At 47.5% G+C, this 17,360-nt stretch overlaps 1 protein-coding gene across 1 annotated transcript; it reads right to left on the minus strand.

The window, feature by feature from the left end:
• Nucleotides 1–7,698: 7,698 nt before the first annotated feature.
• Nucleotides 7,699–16,392, minus strand: LOC128403969 (cystatin-like). The gene is made up of 3 exons (XM_053369183.1): nt 16,108–16,392; nt 13,569–13,697; nt 7,699–8,092 (listed from the first exon to the last, which is right to left on the minus strand). Exons 1-3 carry the CDS (start codon nt 16,375–16,377, stop codon nt 8,003–8,005), a joined length of 489 nt encoding a protein of 162 aa, XP_053225158.1. The 5' UTR covers nt 16,378–16,392; the 3' UTR covers nt 7,699–8,002.
• Nucleotides 16,393–17,360: the final 968 nt, after the last annotated feature.

Here is a 17,360-nt window from a genome sequence, read left to right on the forward strand (position 1 = left end):
TCCTGGGGCAGCCGGCATGGGGGCAAGAAGAAGAAGAAGAGCAGCCCTCCTGGGAAGAGTTAGGAGAGCCACTTGCCCCAGAAGCGTCTGAGGAGCAGATGGAGCCGACTTCATATGAAGAACGGGAGGCAATAGAAAGCTTTGAAGAAGGAGAACGGCTGGATTTTGGGTCCCTGGCTGTGGACTATTTTAACAAGCTTCCATATTATGATGGTATTTACAGCAGCGTGGAGGCCAAACCTCCAACATTCAAGGTAAAGGAAACAGGCACCCCAAGGGCTCCCGGGTGGTGGAATGTCCCCCATTTGGAGCCCCCTCTCTCTTTTGCCCCTAGGCAGACACCCAAAAGCCATCAGACCTCCATAGCGGTGGTTGAGGGCAGGGATAAGAGCCACTCAGCACTGCTCCCCTCCTCTTGTGGTTCTGGAGCATATCCCCCCTCCCTTTGTAAGTTGTCCACAAGATGACATGGAAGTGGGTGGGTGAAGATTTGGAAGAGTAAGAATAAGGTTCCTAGTCCTTGTGATGTTAAAGAAGAAGAAGGCAGTCTTAGTGTGTGCTTTCCCATGTCTTGTGGGGCTTTTGCAGGCAAGGACTTCCCCCTAGCTGGCTCCCTTCTCCTGCCCTGACAACTGTTCTTTCTTTTCTTCTCTCCTTCTTATGCTTGTCCAAATACCTATTATTTCCATCAGTTAATAGCCTATAGCAGAGGTTTTCAAACATTTTGAGTCCAGGGCTCTCTCGAAAAGCTACATTCTTTCTGCGGCTCCCCGGTGGGGCTCAGGAGCCCAGTTCTGTCACCCCTTGCCTGTGGAGCCTGCAGGCCCTCACCCCTTTTTGAACACCCATTTGGAGCGTTCCCTCAGCCTCCTCTCCTTTCCCCTCTCCTTGGGAGTCCTCCGGGCAGCCACCACTGCCCCTGTCTCTGAGCCGCCACTTCCTCCCCCCCCCGCCACCCCAAAGAGAGGTGCCTGCTCACGCCTCCCCACAGGGGCCTGGGAAGAGGAGGCCCCCCAGAGACTGGCCAAAGGTGAATGTGAGGCCAGCACCTTGCGAGACAGAAGTTGCAGCAGTGGGCGCTGCTGGGCCTGCATGGTGGAAAGGTTCTCCTTCAGCTCCCAGCCAGGCATTGCACACAACAAGCCTGCCTGGCCGGCCTCCCACTTATATGTCCATTCCCAACAGCAAGGGCTGACAGACTGGCTGGCTGGGCTCCCTCACCCGCTGGATTGCTTACTCCGAGGCCACCTCAGCTCCTGGCAACCAGCACCCCCTGGCCAGCGCCAGAGGCACCATTCGCCTGGGGAGCTTTGTAGCCAGGGCTGCTGCAACAAACAGCTGTGCAAGCCTTAGGGAGGCAGAGACGCAATAGGGCATCAGAGGGAGGGAGGGAAAGAAAGAAGGACAGAGGCCAGTGTTGCCCGCGGCACCCCACTGAAAACCACTGCCCTCAATTCCATAGTTTGGTTTTATGGCTGCACAGCACTGGCACCTCAGGTGGACAAAATGGTGCCTCCTTTACCACCAGGGAAAAAGGGGTGGGGGAAGATCTACATGAGGGGAAAAGTGGGGGGGGAGAAAGAGAAACATCGGGCTCTGCTGGTCCTGTGGAACCTGCCGGCTGAGGCAGGGGTGGGTGGGCAGGCCCTGTTGCTGTAGACAAGGGTGCCAACTTGTCTTCGCTTGTCCCAACCCCCTCCCAGCTCCCACGTGGGGGCTGGAGTGCCCAGAGGGCGCCCAGGAGTGATGGGGGTTGTCGGCCCCCTCAGTATTGGGGGGGCAACTGGGACCCCGACTGAAAATGTTGAGGGTTCTGGAGCCCCTAGCACCCTCTATACCTGGCGCCAATGGCTGTAGAATTCTGGGGTTGCATGAGAACTAAGAGCAAAAATGTCCTCTCTCTTCCGCCAGCTGGTGCTGGAGAAGAAAAAGTGTGGAGGGAGGAGCCAGAGATCGCACGAAGGGAGGGGTGTGTGCAAAGTGCTTAATTTCAAAGAAGAAAAGGGGGTGGGAGAGATTTCACCCTCACATCTCTGAATTTGCCCTATAAGCCACACATTGTAAGGGCTGGGTGTGATTCCCTAATAGCCATGAAAAGGCACTCTGCACATGCTTTGACACCCTTTCTTACACCTTTCACACTTAGGGCAGATCGGCACCGTACATATAATGCACATTCGATACACATTTAAAGCACATGTCTCCCACCCCACCCCCGAGAATCCTGGGAACTGTAGCTTGTTAAGTCTATTGGGAACTGCAGCTAGATGTGGCACCAAGGAAACAAATGTGGTAGTTAGGCGGGCACAGAGGGGTAAAGTATATTTCTAGGTGGGTGAGTTGCATCCCACACGTCAATATTTCTCAAAGAAAAATAGCAATATGTGGTGATAACAGAGTCTAGCCATGGAGCAGGGAGTAAAGGGGGTGGGCTCTTTGGGGTGGGCACTTGCCCCTCTGTCCCTCCCCCTTTGGTGTCTGTAACTATGATGGGGGGGTCACCAGGCTTAAATGTGCTTTAACTGAGCAGTGTAGACATTTGAAAGCTTGAGCCTTGTCCCTGAAATCAGATTTCAGGGCTGAAATTAAGACTGACTTGATGCAAAACCCTTATTCCCTGAAAAATTGCCTCTGGGGACATACATGCACAATGCCAGGCCAGGAGCTGGTTGGCAGCACAGAAGCTGTGAGCTTCTTATTCTCTGCTTCCAGGATGCCATCGGAACAATGGTGCACATGAAGATGTTACTGGCGAAGACCGACTGCAGAAAGGAGGACCTGAGGGAGCGTCGTGACATGTTCGAACATTTAGTGCATTTTATGCCTTTTTCAAAGAAGGAGCCATTGCCGGAGCTGAAAGGTTGCAACCTGCCACCTCCAGACGAACAGGAGGTGAGCTAACAGCGTCCATTTAGTCACAGCATCATAGCATTGTAAGGTTGGAAGGGACACCCCAAAGGACATCTAGGGCAAGCCCCTGCAGAATAGAATTTTATTATTACGGTCACAGACCAGTTCCGGCTCACTTACAATATCGGGAAAATCATAAAACGCAACAGGAATACATTGAATTGCAATTGGGTATAACAGAGACAATTCAGATATAGTGGCAGTTAAAAAAATATGTTAAATCTTGATCACTAAAATATAACCTAAAATTATCATTTAAAACTTTAATCATTTTGGTAGTACAGTGGTACCTCGGGTTAAGTACTTAATTCGTTCTGGAGGTCTGTTCTTAACCTGAAACTGTTTTTAACCTGAAGCACCACTTTAGCTAATGGGTTCTCCTGCTGCTGCTGCTGCACCGCTGGAGCCCGATTTCTGTTCTTATCCTGAAGCAAAGTTCTTAACCTGAAGCATTATTTCTGGGTTAGTGGAGTGTGTAACCTGAAGCGTATGTAACCCGAGGTACCATACCGAGGTACCATACCGAGGTATGTAACCTGAGGTCCAGTATACCTGAAGGAGCGTCTCCACCCCCATCATTCTGCCCGGACGCTGAGGTCCAGCGCCGAGGGCCTTCTGGCGGTTCCCTCATTGCGAGAAGCAAAGCTACAGAGAACCAGGCAGAGGGCCTTCTCGGTAGTGGCGCCCGCCCTGTGGAATGCCCTCCCATCAGATGTCAAAGAGAACAACAACTACCTGACATTCAGAAGACATCTTAAGGCAGCCCTGTTCAGGGAAGTTTTTAACGTGTGATATTTTACTGTATTTTTGGTTTCTGTGGAAGCCACCCAGAGTGGCTGGGGAGGCCCAGCCAGATGGGCGGGGTATAAATAATAAATTATTATTATTATTATTATTATTATTATTACCACTTTACAGCTTGTCCCCTAAGTTTTATGGCACTCACACGGAATTTGGCCACCCTTAGTGTGATCTCTATATCCATGTCCTCTACCAGGAGTTTTAGACATTGAAGTTCAGACCCATTTGGAGATTTTTGTATAATAGGAGTGATAAATACCGAGCGTATATCCCCATAGAAATGGCCACATAACAAGACATAAGAGACAGTTTCTACCTCCATCAAGCCGCAGAGGCAGACTCGTTCCATGTATGGTTTACTCTCGAATCTGCCCTGCAATAAGGCAGATGGCAGCACGTTGAATCTATGGATGCCCATATGGAGGGCACGAGAGAGCAGCAGTCCGTACAGTTGCCATGCAAGAGGCACCCATACTGACTGCACCTTCGGCCTCTCTACACCTGGGGGGCAGGGGCCATCTTGTCAACCGCCCCCCCAGAGTGTCACCCAGGGTGGACCGCCCCCTCTGCCCCTGAAGGGAATGGCAGGGGGGGTGGGGACCCCTTGCTGCAGGCAGAGGAGAGAGAAAGGTGGAAAACCTTGCCAGCTACATCCAGTTCCGCCAAGGCAGGATGGGGAAGAGCAAGGCGGCTTGGCAGTGTGGTGTCTTAACTCACGACTCACTTCTGCTGTTGAGATAAGGGAGGCGAGGCCAGACTGCAGGGTTGGAAACAGTGGACTGGGGAGAATCAAAGGAGGCCAGAACAAAATCAGTAAGACAGGAGTGTCAAGCAGCAGTTATCTAGCAGGAGGAGAAGCAGACAGTCCACTACAAATTGACCCTGAAAGTGTAAATGCTTTTGGGGGCGTAGGGCAGCTGTCTGGTGGCACCCCAAGAGATGGTCACGAGACCCAAATTATTGCCCCATGGTTTCTAGGTTTTTGAGGGGAAACGTTTGCCTCGCTGAGAGAGGGCTTTCCATAGTACTGTGCTGTCTTTATTATTTTTATTTTAACCAATTCAGTTTTTCTTTTCGTTCTGCTGAATTCCATTAGAGTTCAATAACTTTTCAGTGGCCGTTTTACATGTTTTTAGCTTTTTAAAATTTAATCTGCATTGTTTAAAGCTATCTGAACAATGCAGCAATACATAATAATGAAGAAAACTAATTTATTGAAAGGCGGGCTTTGTTTTTACATTTCTGGAATGGCAATGGAAATGATATTTTTAAATTTTATTCATGGTACAATAGAGTTTTTGTTATGTTCTGTGGGTGTCTCCCCCCCCCTTTCATATGTCATTTTCTTTTTTCTTCCTTTCCCCTCCTCTCCCCCCCCTCATTTTTTTCATTTTCTGCATGAGAAGCAAAGCTGCTGGATGCATAATGGCTTTGGCTACATTCTGTTTAAATATATAATATTATCTGTAAGCCGCCTCGAGTCCTGTCAGAGGAAAAGGCAGAGTATAAATATGCAATAAAAATAATTGATTTTTTTTAAAAAAGTTTAAAACAACTTAGCATCGCAGAAATAATGTGGGTGCTGAACATATACTCCTCAAAAGCCAGAACAAAGAGGTGAGGCTCAGCTATACAGCTGCAAATATAACGTTTTAAGTGTGTTTTAGGTGCATTATACAAATGTGGCACTAGATGGTGCTAGTGAGCTAATGGCAAACGCCAAATATTTTTAAAACTTTTTTTTAAAAAAAGGATTTGCACAATGTTTTTCAAATATGTCTTGATTCAGCCATGCTCTTCCATTGAAAAAAGGTTCTTTCTTAATGAGAGCGGATCTGCTCATGAGGCAGAAAGTTGAAGGCAGGATCCAACCCTGCTCTTACTCAAGGCCTCCACAGAATCCACTGGGAAACTTTCCATTTGCTATTAAGGAGAATTGCTGTGGCCACAGTTTTTCATCGTCATATTTGATGGCATGGACAAACCCCCACATTTCTAACTTGTTTCTTTCATCTTCCCCCCCTCTTCCCCCCCCCCACCCCTGCCACACTTGTTCACAGAATCTGAACTGCAACTTCAGAATATATATGGATGCAAGAGAAGGCTCGGTATCTGTGGTTCACCACAAATGCAAACCGCTGCATGTTCGAGAGTTGTGGTGAAGACCCTGCCTAACCACTGGATGCTGCCGCCAGTCAACTGCGGTGGGGGAAGGAGAAGGAGAAGCCCCCACCTTGGTCTGTTCCTCTTCCTCCACAGCTGCAAAATAATCACGTAGATGCAAGCCTAGAAACTCTCCCACTAAAAGGGGGTGTCTGAATCCACTGTGCCCCCTCCTCATCCTAGACGCTCTGGTCGCTCTCCATCTCTGTCTCTTTTTGTTCCGAAATAGGGGTAATAAAATTAACTCGCACAAGCATTGCCATGAAGTTGAATGGCTTTGTAAACTTTGTGTGTGTGTCTTGTCCACCCTCTCTGCCAGTGGTGACTAGTGCTTATTGGGATAGGTAGGGGGCAAGGCAGGGAGCTGAACAGCAGGTGGCGTAGAGTGGTATCTTCGTTCTCAAACTTAATCCGTTCTGGAAGTCCATTCCAAAACCAAGACATACTTTCCCATAGAAAGTAATGCATAATGGATTAATCCATTCCAGGCTTTTAAAAACAACCCCTAAAACATGAATTTAACATGAATTTTACTACTTAATGAGACCACTGATTTATAAAATGAAAGCAATAAACAATGTACTACAGCATGGGTAGGCAAACTAAGGCCCGGGGGCCGGATGCGGCCCAATCGCCTTCTCAATCCGGCCCGTAGATGCTCCGGGAATCAGCGTGTTTTTACATGAGCAGAATGTGTGCTTTTATTTAAAATGCATCTCTGGGTTATTTGTGGGGCATAGGAATTAGCTCATTTCCCCCCCCAAAGTATAGTCTGGCCCCCCACATGGTCTGAGGGACAGTGGACTGGCCCCCTGCTGAAAAAGTTTGCTGACCCCTGTACTACAGTCACACAATCAATCAATCAGTAGCTGAACTGGGTTCCACACAGTCACAAAAACAAAACAAAAAGAGCCACAAAAACAAAAAGGCAAAATAAACAGCAAAAACAGACAGAACTCAGCGTAACACTCAAAATGGAAGTGTGGCACTCAAATCGGAAATCTAACACTCAAAACAGAGCATGTTTGGCTTCCAAAAAAAAGTTCACAAACTGGAACACTTACTTCCGGGTTTGCAGTGTTTGGGTTCCAAGTTGTTTTGAGTACCAAGGCGTTTGAGAACCAAGGTACCACTGTACTAGGACTTCCCTTGAACTAGACACTCTGCTTCTGTTGATGCAGCCTTGAATTCCATTACTGTTGTTTTGTTTTGCTGCAACATAGCACTGTTGACTCATGTTCAGCAGTGGTTAGGCAGCATTTCTCAACTTTGGGACTCCTGACTGTTGTTAAGACTACAACGCCAAACATGGCCAGTGGTCAGGGATGATGGGAGATTTAATTCCAACAACCTCTGGGGACCCAAGTTTGAAAAAGGCTGGGTTCCGGCATCCGATGAGGACCTGGGAAAGACCAGGGTTCAAATCCCCACTCAACCATGATGCTTACTAGGTGCCCATAGGCCAGTCATTGCCTCTGAGCCTAACCTACTTCACAGGGTTGTAGTGGGACGGGGAAGAACTATGTTTGGCACCATCAGTTCCTTGGATCAAAAAGTGGAAGCAAATGAACTAAAACAAACAAACAGGACTGGGGAGGGGGAGAGCTCATACACCGCCAATGTTCAACCTTGGCATGTGCTGCAAACCCAGAACACTGCCTGGTGACCCACGTCCAAGAATTTAATTTCATTCCCATCGAGGTAGATAACAGAAGCAAGGTGGAATTATTTCAATACAATGGATGGAGTCCTTTAGGTGGTGGAATTCTGTGCAGGAAAGTGAGAATGAGCTCGTTAAAAGGAAAAAAAGCAATAACACCCGAACACTGACAAAGTGATACCTTTATTGGGATGAATCAGCAAGTTACAAAGAAAAAAAGAGGTTTGCAGGACCATCAAAACAAAGAGAGGGAGTATATTTGGAGGCATGGTAGAAAAGCCCCAGTGCAATTTTAGAAATGTGGGAAATGTGATTTCAGAATTCAAATAGTGATTTCCCATTCTTGAGACAGGAGTGGGGTAGATAGTTTCAAGCTTGCACTGGCCCCCCAGGAATGATGCTTTGGCCTGAGTTCATTCAGGCAGCAGGGAAGCTGAGGTCCATCCGAGTCACCCCCAGGCGTGACGTTCAGGAACTGGCTGCTCTGCAGCTCATGTGTGTCAGTCGCGTGTCACTGAGCCATGGACGGGACCAGACGTGGAACTCACAGATTTGTTTCTGGAAAGAGGGAAAAGGAGAGACAGAGAAAAATATCCAGACAATTAGAGCTAAGTGTGTGGGGGGGGGGATTATTATAATTGATTCATTAATCACCTTCTAAACCACCTTCAAGGCAATTTGCATTATAAAAAACAGTTAAAAACACATTTAGCAAAACAGCTAACACATTTAATGCAAAATTAAAACCCCAACAAATGAACACACGTGGCAAAGATCCTTTATCCAGCTGGGAAAGCCTGGCAGAGCAAAAATATCTCCAGCTATTTCCGGAAAGTGCAGATCGTGGGTGCCCTGTTATATCTGTGGATGCTATTCCACAGAACAGGGGCAGGGCAGCCACCCTAAAAGCCCTGCACTCTGAGTTACAATGGCACAGGCTTCCAATAGATTAAGAACTTGCAGGAGAAACTCTCCCACAGAGGCAGCCCAGTCACAATTGTCGAACATTTCTGGTGGGGGAATAGGAGAGAGGCCTGGAACAGGAGCAGTCTATCTGAAATATGGAAGCATCGACATTCAACAGCCTAGGCCTCAAAGAGAGCAAGGAAGGCATTATTGCGAACTCGCTTTGGGCCAGGAGCAGGAGAGTGGCATAGAATTGGGAACCAGCCCCGGTGTGGAAATAGCTCGTCATGGGAACGTGGATTCTAGACAACCTTGTTCTAGCAAGAGCCTCATGAATAAAGAGAACAGTTTTTTTAAAAAGTTGATCAAGGAAGGCAGAAGCACTGGAGGGTTTTTGTGCAATGACGTGTCCTCACTAAACAGGAATGCAATGCGCAAGGCTGCTTCCTCCCTGCTCTCAGGAAGAAGCTTCCCTGGAGAGGTCACAGGGATTTCTTCTGAAGTCTCAGAAACTGCACAGGCAACATTTCCAAGACAAGCAGAACCTGTTTCAGGATAGACCTGCCAGGGCCTTCAGTGCATCTTGAGACATGCCACGTTCCACTCCCATGTTTTTTCCAGGTCAGAGAACGTGAGGAGGAGACAGGAAAGAGGTCAGTGCAAGACTCTCATCCCTGGGTGCCTCAAACCCCAATGATGCCGTAGTCAGCTGGGCCTGCTCAGTGGTGAGTCAAATGAACTTCATACACACTCACAAGATTCGCATCTCTGTTGCTTCATCAATAAATACACGGGGTTAAGGCAGAGGGAGCCTCGGCTCAGATTAAACACAGCACCAACATGACACATTTTGCACCAATACAACTATAGCTGGGGACCCTGCTTCCATCTGGGGTTAACTGGAGTCAACCTTAGAGCACCTGCCCCTTTGCCTGGCCTGCACACATTCAAGCTGCCACTCATCAGTGGCACAGTTGTGGGGGGAAAAGACACCAAACTGTCCTTGTTGCCTCCCGTAGTGCAGCAGGCTTGGAGAGTCCATCTCATTGCCCCATTGCAGATTTTCATACCAACCAAGAACATTTCCCCGAACATTCCAGCTGCTTACACAGGTGATTCTCAGGCACAACAATGAGAAACTCCAAACTGGGAAACTCCAAACTGAAAATGATTCCTAATTGTGCCAATTTGCATCAGAACGGTTTCTGACGCCCTGGAGCATGATCTAATTTAGCAATGTTTCTTTTCCTTGTATCGAATAAGCAAAGCTGGTTCCCTAATCTTGCACCTGTAATTAATTGCATCCATTAATTGTCCCTCTTGAGCCAACGAAATGTCAAATTTTCCATGGAAAAATTAAGCACTGCCATTTAATGCTGTATTGTTTTTAACACTTGATTGGAAGCCGCCCAGAGTGGCTGGGGAAACTCAGCCAGATGGGCGGGGTATAAATAATAAATTATTATTATATTATTATTATTATTTGGGGGCGGAAGTGGAATTCTGATGGTATGGGGGCAAGAGGCTTTGGGAACCATTAGGGGACACAGATCTGGAGACAGCACTCCTTCACAAATGAACAGAAGCTTATTCAAGGACAACACAGCAGCGTTGTTGTGAAGGAGAACTTGCTGGTGACTTGACTTGGGCCCTGGGCTTTATTAGCAGAAAGTGATGTAGGGTTGCAATTTGCTAATACAGCTCCCAGAACATCTTCAGTCAGCCCAGCTGGTGAACTATTTACCAGACCATATTTGGGGGCAGGGGTCACCCAAAAACATGTACCAAGACCCTTTTTTTTTTTTACAGGCATTTGAGCTGCTGGCCTTGTAAAATCCTCATCTCCCCCTTGTCTGAGCTATATTTGCCAGCCATTATGTGTTTAGCTCATTACGATAAAAATATAAATGACAAAATAGATTACAGTGGTACCTCGGGTTACATACGCTTCAGGTTACAGACTCCGCTAAGCCAGAAATAGTGCTTCAGGTTAAGAACTTCAGGATGAGAACAGAAATCATGCTCCGTTAGCGGGAGGCACCATTAGCAAAAGTGGTGCTTCAGGTTAAGAACGGTTTCAGGTTAAGAACGGACCTCCGGAACGAATTAAGTACTTAACCCGATTTACCACTGTATATTACAAAACATAATATTCTACTATGTTAGCCGCTGAATTTTTTTTTATAAACTGAAAGGTAAAATACAATGCTTTTTATTGCTAAATTACAACACAAAAACGATTTCATCTATAAACTGTAAAATTATTGAACATAACCAAAACAGCAAACTCTGATTTACTTCTTTAAATTTTCAAGAAGCATGGCTTTGTTGCCCATTAGGCATAATTGGCCACTTTTATGATTTAAATGCAAAATGTCAGACTGTAAGAGTGAATTTGTATTGGAATTCAAAATTCCAGTAACAAGCAAGCTCCATTTTTTTTAAAAAAATAAACATATTTCACACACATCCTTCAGTGTCTCATTGGCAACAGGAAAGGTTTGTATACAAAGCTACATCCTCACACTTCCTTGTGCCATTGCAATATGCCAAGTGAAATGTCAGACTTCCAATTATTTGCTATTACTAGTCTAGCCACCATTAGCTGTCACAAATTTCAGATCACCCTTGGGACGTGAAATATAAAGGTATAACACTTTATCCAGACATAATGTTTGGACAGTTAAAATAATCTTCAGGTTGTATCCCGTATTAATCATACTCTGAGTAAACCCATTGAAGTAGACAGACATGACTAACTTGACACCATTAATCACAATGGGCTCATATGACTAATGTCCACTGAGATTAATGTCCTATGAGCCCATTGAAATTAATGGTGTCAAGCATCACAAGATATACAAGATGTGGTAATAGCCACTGGCCTGGATAGCTTTCCTAAAGGAATTGTGTGGGGGAGATATGTCAACTAACGGATATTCAGCTAACAGCAAAACAAACCCTCCTTATACAGAAGCAGTCTACCCAGTGTGTGAACAAAAGAACAACCAGCACATTCATGTCCCATCTGTAAGTGTCCACAGGTGGTCAGCTGGTTACTGATGAGCAAAACTACTATTGCTTTCTTTAAATAAATAAAACCCATGCCAAACCCTAGCAAATTGAGAATGAGGAAGCCCCATGGAAATCCCATTTTTCCTCGGGTTTCCATCTGTGGTCCTCCAGATGTTGCTGGACTGACACCAGCCAGAGACTACTGAGGTGGGAAGTCCATCAACACCTGGAGAGCCACAATTGGTTTTCATCCACAAAGGCTTCTCTGATTTACTTCTGTGCAACAATGACAGGTCAACGAGGAGGTGGTGGTAGGAAATACCCACTGGCCAAGAGACTACACATTTCAAGGGTTTGTGGCTTTCCACAGCTGAAGTCCAAGCTTTTCTGAAAAACCACACTCTCTCATACAAACCTGCTCAGGTTTTGAGGTCTTTTGGGAAGGCCCTTCTCTCGGTCCCACAACCCTTACAGACCCACTTGGTGGGAAGTGAGAGAGGGCCTTCTCAGTGATGGCTCCGAAAGTTTGGAGCTCCTTCCCTAGAGAAGTTCGACTGGCTCCCTCCTTCACTTAGTTCCTCTGGCAAGCAAAAACTTTCTGGTTCCAACAGGCTTTGAGAAACAGACCGCTTTTAATGAAAGGGTTGGTGCCATGCTCTTCTTGTTGTAATTGTCTGGCTTTAATAGATTTTATATATGGTCATGGTTTTCATTCCACCAATGTTTACTTTTTTAATGATTGCTTTTTCTATATTCTTAAGAGGTTCTTATTTTTATCTGTAAGCTGCCTTGAGTTCCATCAGGGGAAAAGGCAGGGAGTGAACAAATATAGTAACTGTGGAAATGATAAGAAGATTAAACGGCTGGCTGGCTGCCAGTTTCAACAAGAGAAGCTGCCTCTTGCTTATTTACAATGATTAGTCATTAAACACAGGAAGGAGTTCCTCACAACATTCTTAGGACATGATAAACACTACTTATATAATGCTCTAATCCGACACCAACCAGGCAGGTGAAATAGGCCTAAGGTTACATTCTGCGCAAGGAAGGCTGCAGCTGAGTGCCAGGACATCTGCACTGCATGCAGAATGTTCCCTGGTTAGATTATTCAGCATTCCCAGGCAGGACTAGGAAATACCCCCTCCCATCTGAAAAACCTGGAGAGCTGTTGCCAGTCAGCATTGACAACAGTGGGCACCTGGACCAAGGGTCTGATTCTGCTTAAGGCAGATTCCCATGTGCTTGCTGGCAGTGGGGAATGCTAGGCACAGACTGGCTGCAATGTGGGGCTTCCCTTACGCTTGAACCAGAAGCTGCAGTTAGTGCAGAATGCTGCAGCACAATTTCTAACAGGAGTTGACCCTGTCAGCTTATTAACACCTATGCTCAGAGACCCACACTGCTTGCCGATTTGCTACCAGACCAGGTTCAAGGTGTTACTAGGAGTATATAAAGCCCTGAACAGCTTAGGACCAGTTTACCTATGAGATTGCTTCACCCCATATATGCCCAGTCAACTACTTTGATCTGTGGAACTGGCACTGTTACAGGTGACACAGAATACTCATTTTGCTTTCCTAACACATCAGTCTTTTAGTGTGGTAGCGTAACACTTTAGAAATCCCTGCCCAATGGCATCAGCAGAGGCCATCACCATATCCCTTTGGGTGCCTGCTAAAAACAGCTTTGTTCAGGCAGGCTTACCCAGTTAGGTAGAATATTGTCTTTTAACTGTTGTAACCCACCCTGGGAACTAAGGGTGAAAGGTGGGCAATTAATAGTAATTATAACAATAACAATTATTATGCTCTCATCAGCTCTAGCATCCCACAGCTGGCTGTGGCTGATGTAAGCTGTAGTCCAGATCACCAGATGAGCACCAGGCTGTTCAGAGAATTATTACTGTATCTTGGAATTACTCAACAAAACTGAGGATATTCACAAATTCCTAAGGCTGTTTGCATGAAGGGCTGGAAAGTCGCATCATCAAAGCTGCTCCATCTACGGCAGTTTTAAACTGTGTTGTACAGGGAGGACCCAGCCTTTCTTATTACTGAATAAACACCAAGAAGCTGTGAGGTCCCCGATAAACACATCTGGTTCCTAGTCTCACCTGCTGTTCTCCTTCCAAGGGCAGGCTGCAACGCTGGAGGTCCTCGGCACTCAGGTTTGACCCTCCCTTCTTCTCACACAGGGTATTCACCAACTCGACAGTCAAGTAATATTTCACACCCTCCACCACCTGGAAAACAAATGAGGCATTTGACATTTAGCAGAGTAATGCAAGATATATATATATATCTTGAGAAAGAGATACGGAGGCAGGAAATAGATTGATGTAAACAGATGCAATTAAAGGTTAGTGTCATTTAATGAACCATGTGCTCAATTCTACATGAAAAAAGTCCTGCTGGATCAGGCCGATGGCCCATGCAATCCAGCATCCTGTTCTCACAGGGGTCAGCCAGATAACCCAGATGCAAGCAAGGACCCAAGTACAAGAGCACTCTCCCTTCGTGAAGTTTCCAGCAAACAGTGTCCAGAAGTATTACAGTGGTACCTCGGGTTACATACGCTTCAGGTTACATACACTTCAGGTTATAGACTCCACTAACCCAGAAATGGGACGCGGGTGGCACTGTGGGTTATACCACAGCGCCTAGGACTTGCCGATCAGAAGGTTGGCGGTTCGAATCCCCGCAATGGGGTGAGCTCCCATTGCTTGGTCCCTGCTCCTGCCAACCTAGCAGTTCGAAAGCATATCAAAGTGCAAGTAGATAAATAGGTACCGCTCCGGCGGGAAGGTAAACAGGCGTTTCCGTGAGTTGCTCTGGTTTGCCAGAAGCGGCTTAGTCATGCTGGCCACATGACCCGGAAGCTGCACGCCGGCTCCCTCGGCCAATAAAGCGAGATGAACACCACAACCCCAGAGTCAGTCACGACCGGACCTAACGGTCAGGGGTCCCTTTACCTTTACCCCAGAAATAGTACCTCGGGTTAAGAACTTTGCTTCAGGATGAGAACAGAAATCACGTGGCAGCGGCGCAGCAGGCCCCATTAGCTAAAGTGGTGCTTCAGGTTAAGAACAGTTTCAGGTTAAGAACGGACCCCCAGAACAAATTAAGTATGTAACCAGAGGTACCATCGTATTGCCTTTGACTGCAGAGAATAGCCATCATGACAAATAGCCATTGATAGCCTTCTCCCTCTGTGAATTGGTCCAATCCTCTTTCAAAGCCATCAAAATGGGTGGCCATCACTTCCTTTTCTATCACCAACTCGGAACCCGATGGCTTTTTAATATGCTAATATGAGTTTGTATTCTCTGGGAATACACCTTGGGGGGAGGGGTGTATCCTGAAAGGCAGGACAAGAGTTGCCATAAATAAGTAATGTTACCTCTGAATCTTTTTCAGTACCTCTTACTTCCTGCTTTGCAAACACACACTGCACCTCAACAATCGTCACCCTCAATGAGGACTACCTTGTTCCTTTTTGTCTCAGGACCCTAGACTTCTACATCCCAGTGCCATTTTCCCCCAGGGATGATGGGGGAAAGAAAGCCCAGACTACCTACCTAGATATTTTAGCCTTTCTAGCTGGGGGGGGGGGAGCTGAGTGTTTAACCTTTTGCTTGACTTAGGTTCACACTGAAGCATTTAAGAAAACTGAATTTAAAATGAGCGTTTGTATGTACACATCATTAGTCTACAGCAGTTGCCAGAACATCACGCATTTATTCAGCTTGCCACTTGGCCTGGGGGCATTTTAGCAGTCCGTGACAGTTCATAAGGAGCCATGATTTCCAATCCTGTCCTTTTCTTGGGACTCCTCCCCCCTACAAAAAAATCATCACACACACACTCTCTCTCCTACTGTGTCAACCCATCTCAATTCTCTTCCCTCCACCCCCAGCTTCCAGGAACTTAAGAAGTTGCCTTTAAACCGACAGACCGTTCATCCATCTTGCCCATTATTGTCTACACTGACTGGCAGAAATGACTCTCCAGCATTTCAGGCGGGGGGTGTGTGTGTCTCTCCCATCCCTACCTAGGGATGCCAGGGACTGAACCTGGGATCTTCTGCATTCAAGGCAGATAGATGACAACTTGCACACTGCTTTTCAATCTGGGACATAGCTGTCAACTTTCAGATTTGAAAATAAGGGATCAGCAGCCTCGAAAATAAGGGATCAGCAGCCTCGAAAATAAGGGATCAGCAGCCTCACCTGTCCCGGGGACAGTCTACGGGATATCTAACAATCCGGGATAGCAGCGGGAAACGGCGCTGGAATAAGGGAATTTCCCGCAAAAAAAAGCAAGGTTGACAGCTATGATCTGGGACCTTCTACACACAAGACAGATGCTCTACGGCTGAGTTACAGCCCTTCCATTCCCCTCTCCACCCCCCGAGGCCCTCCTTCCTTCAACGACTAGGCTACTTCTCTATGTCAGCCTGCACCCTTTCGGATGCTTTGGGCTGTGGGCTGGAGGCTAATGACAGGTCAAGACAGCAGGAGGGCACCAGGCTGGGGAAGGCTGGTGTGAAGAGAGAAGTTAAGTGGTTTTTTTAAAAAAAATAGTTTTAGGGATGGAGAGTGGAAAAGGGGCCCAATAATTTCTTGCAAGCCCCCCCCCCCCCCGCGTCCTTACCTGGCTCTCCGCCTTGAGGATGCTCAGCTGCCGGCAATAGAACATGTTGTTGCTGGCCTGGTTGTAGGCGGACACGGCGAAGGCAGCGGCCTTCTGCACGTCGGGATCCGAGACGGAGCGAGGCGTCAGGCCTCCGGGCATCCCGATGCTTCCCGCAAACAGCGCCGGGAGGAAAAGCAGCAGCAGCCCAAGGCAAGAGGAGATGCGCATCGCGACAGGAGAACACAACTGCGCCATTGCTGAGAATGAGCTGGAAGTGAGCGCGGCCATAGGCTGATATAAAGGCCGAGGCCACGCCCACGCCGCAGAGCCGGCCAATCAACGACGCGGGAGGCGGAAGCCTGAAAGGACAGGTAAGGCGCGGAGCCACGCCCACTCCTGGGGAGGGCTGCTCCCGCTGGAGGGAAGACGCAGGCGCGTCCTGGGAATGTTCGTGCCTTTACCTGGGAGTAAATCCCACTACGCAGCGTGGGGCTTCCTTTTGCGTAGGCGCTGCAGAGGACGGCGTGGATCTTTCGCTGGTGGGTCACCTCTGGGTTGCAGCCTTACCGGAGGTGACCGATTCAGATTCAAAGCAGCGCAAATATAAAGGATCCTTCCTCAACCATGTGCCCTCCAGATATTTGGACTCTGGTGGGACGTAGTCCACTAGAGGGCACCAGGTTTGGGAAAGGCAGCTGTTTCTGGAAGATCCTGTGCTGTGCATGCACACCAGACATGTAAAACACATCCAATGCGCATGGTGGCGCTGTGGGTTAAACCACAGAGCCTAGGACTTGCCAATCAGGTCGGCGGTTCGAATCCCAGCAACAGAGTGAGCTCCTGTTGCTCGGTCCCTGCTCCTGCCAAACTAGCAGTTCGAAAGCACGGCAAAGTGCAAGTAGATAAATAGGTACTGCTCCGGCGGGAAGGTAAACGGCGTTTCCGTGCGCTGCTCTGGTTTGCCAGAAGTGGCTTAGTCATGCTAGCCACATGACCTGGAAGCTGTACGCCGGCTCCCTCGGCCAATAAAGCGAGATGAGCGCCGCAACCCCAGAGTTGGTCAAGACTGGACCCAATGGTCAGGGGTCCCTTTACCTTTTACCTCCCCCAAAATCCTGGCAACTGTAGTTTCGCACTCAGATTGTTCCCAAGCAGCCTGAACAAGCTATTATTCCCAATATTCTGTGTTTTAAATGTGTATTGCGTGTGCTTTAAACCTTCCACTTGGATCTGACCTGTGTCACTACAGCAGCACTCAGACCAGGCAAATA

Source organism: Podarcis raffonei, chromosome 16 (assembly GCF_027172205.1).
Source record: "Podarcis raffonei isolate rPodRaf1 chromosome 16, rPodRaf1.pri, whole genome shotgun sequence".
In the NCBI taxonomy this organism is placed as follows: Eukaryota; Metazoa; Chordata; class Lepidosauria; order Squamata; family Lacertidae; genus Podarcis; species Podarcis raffonei.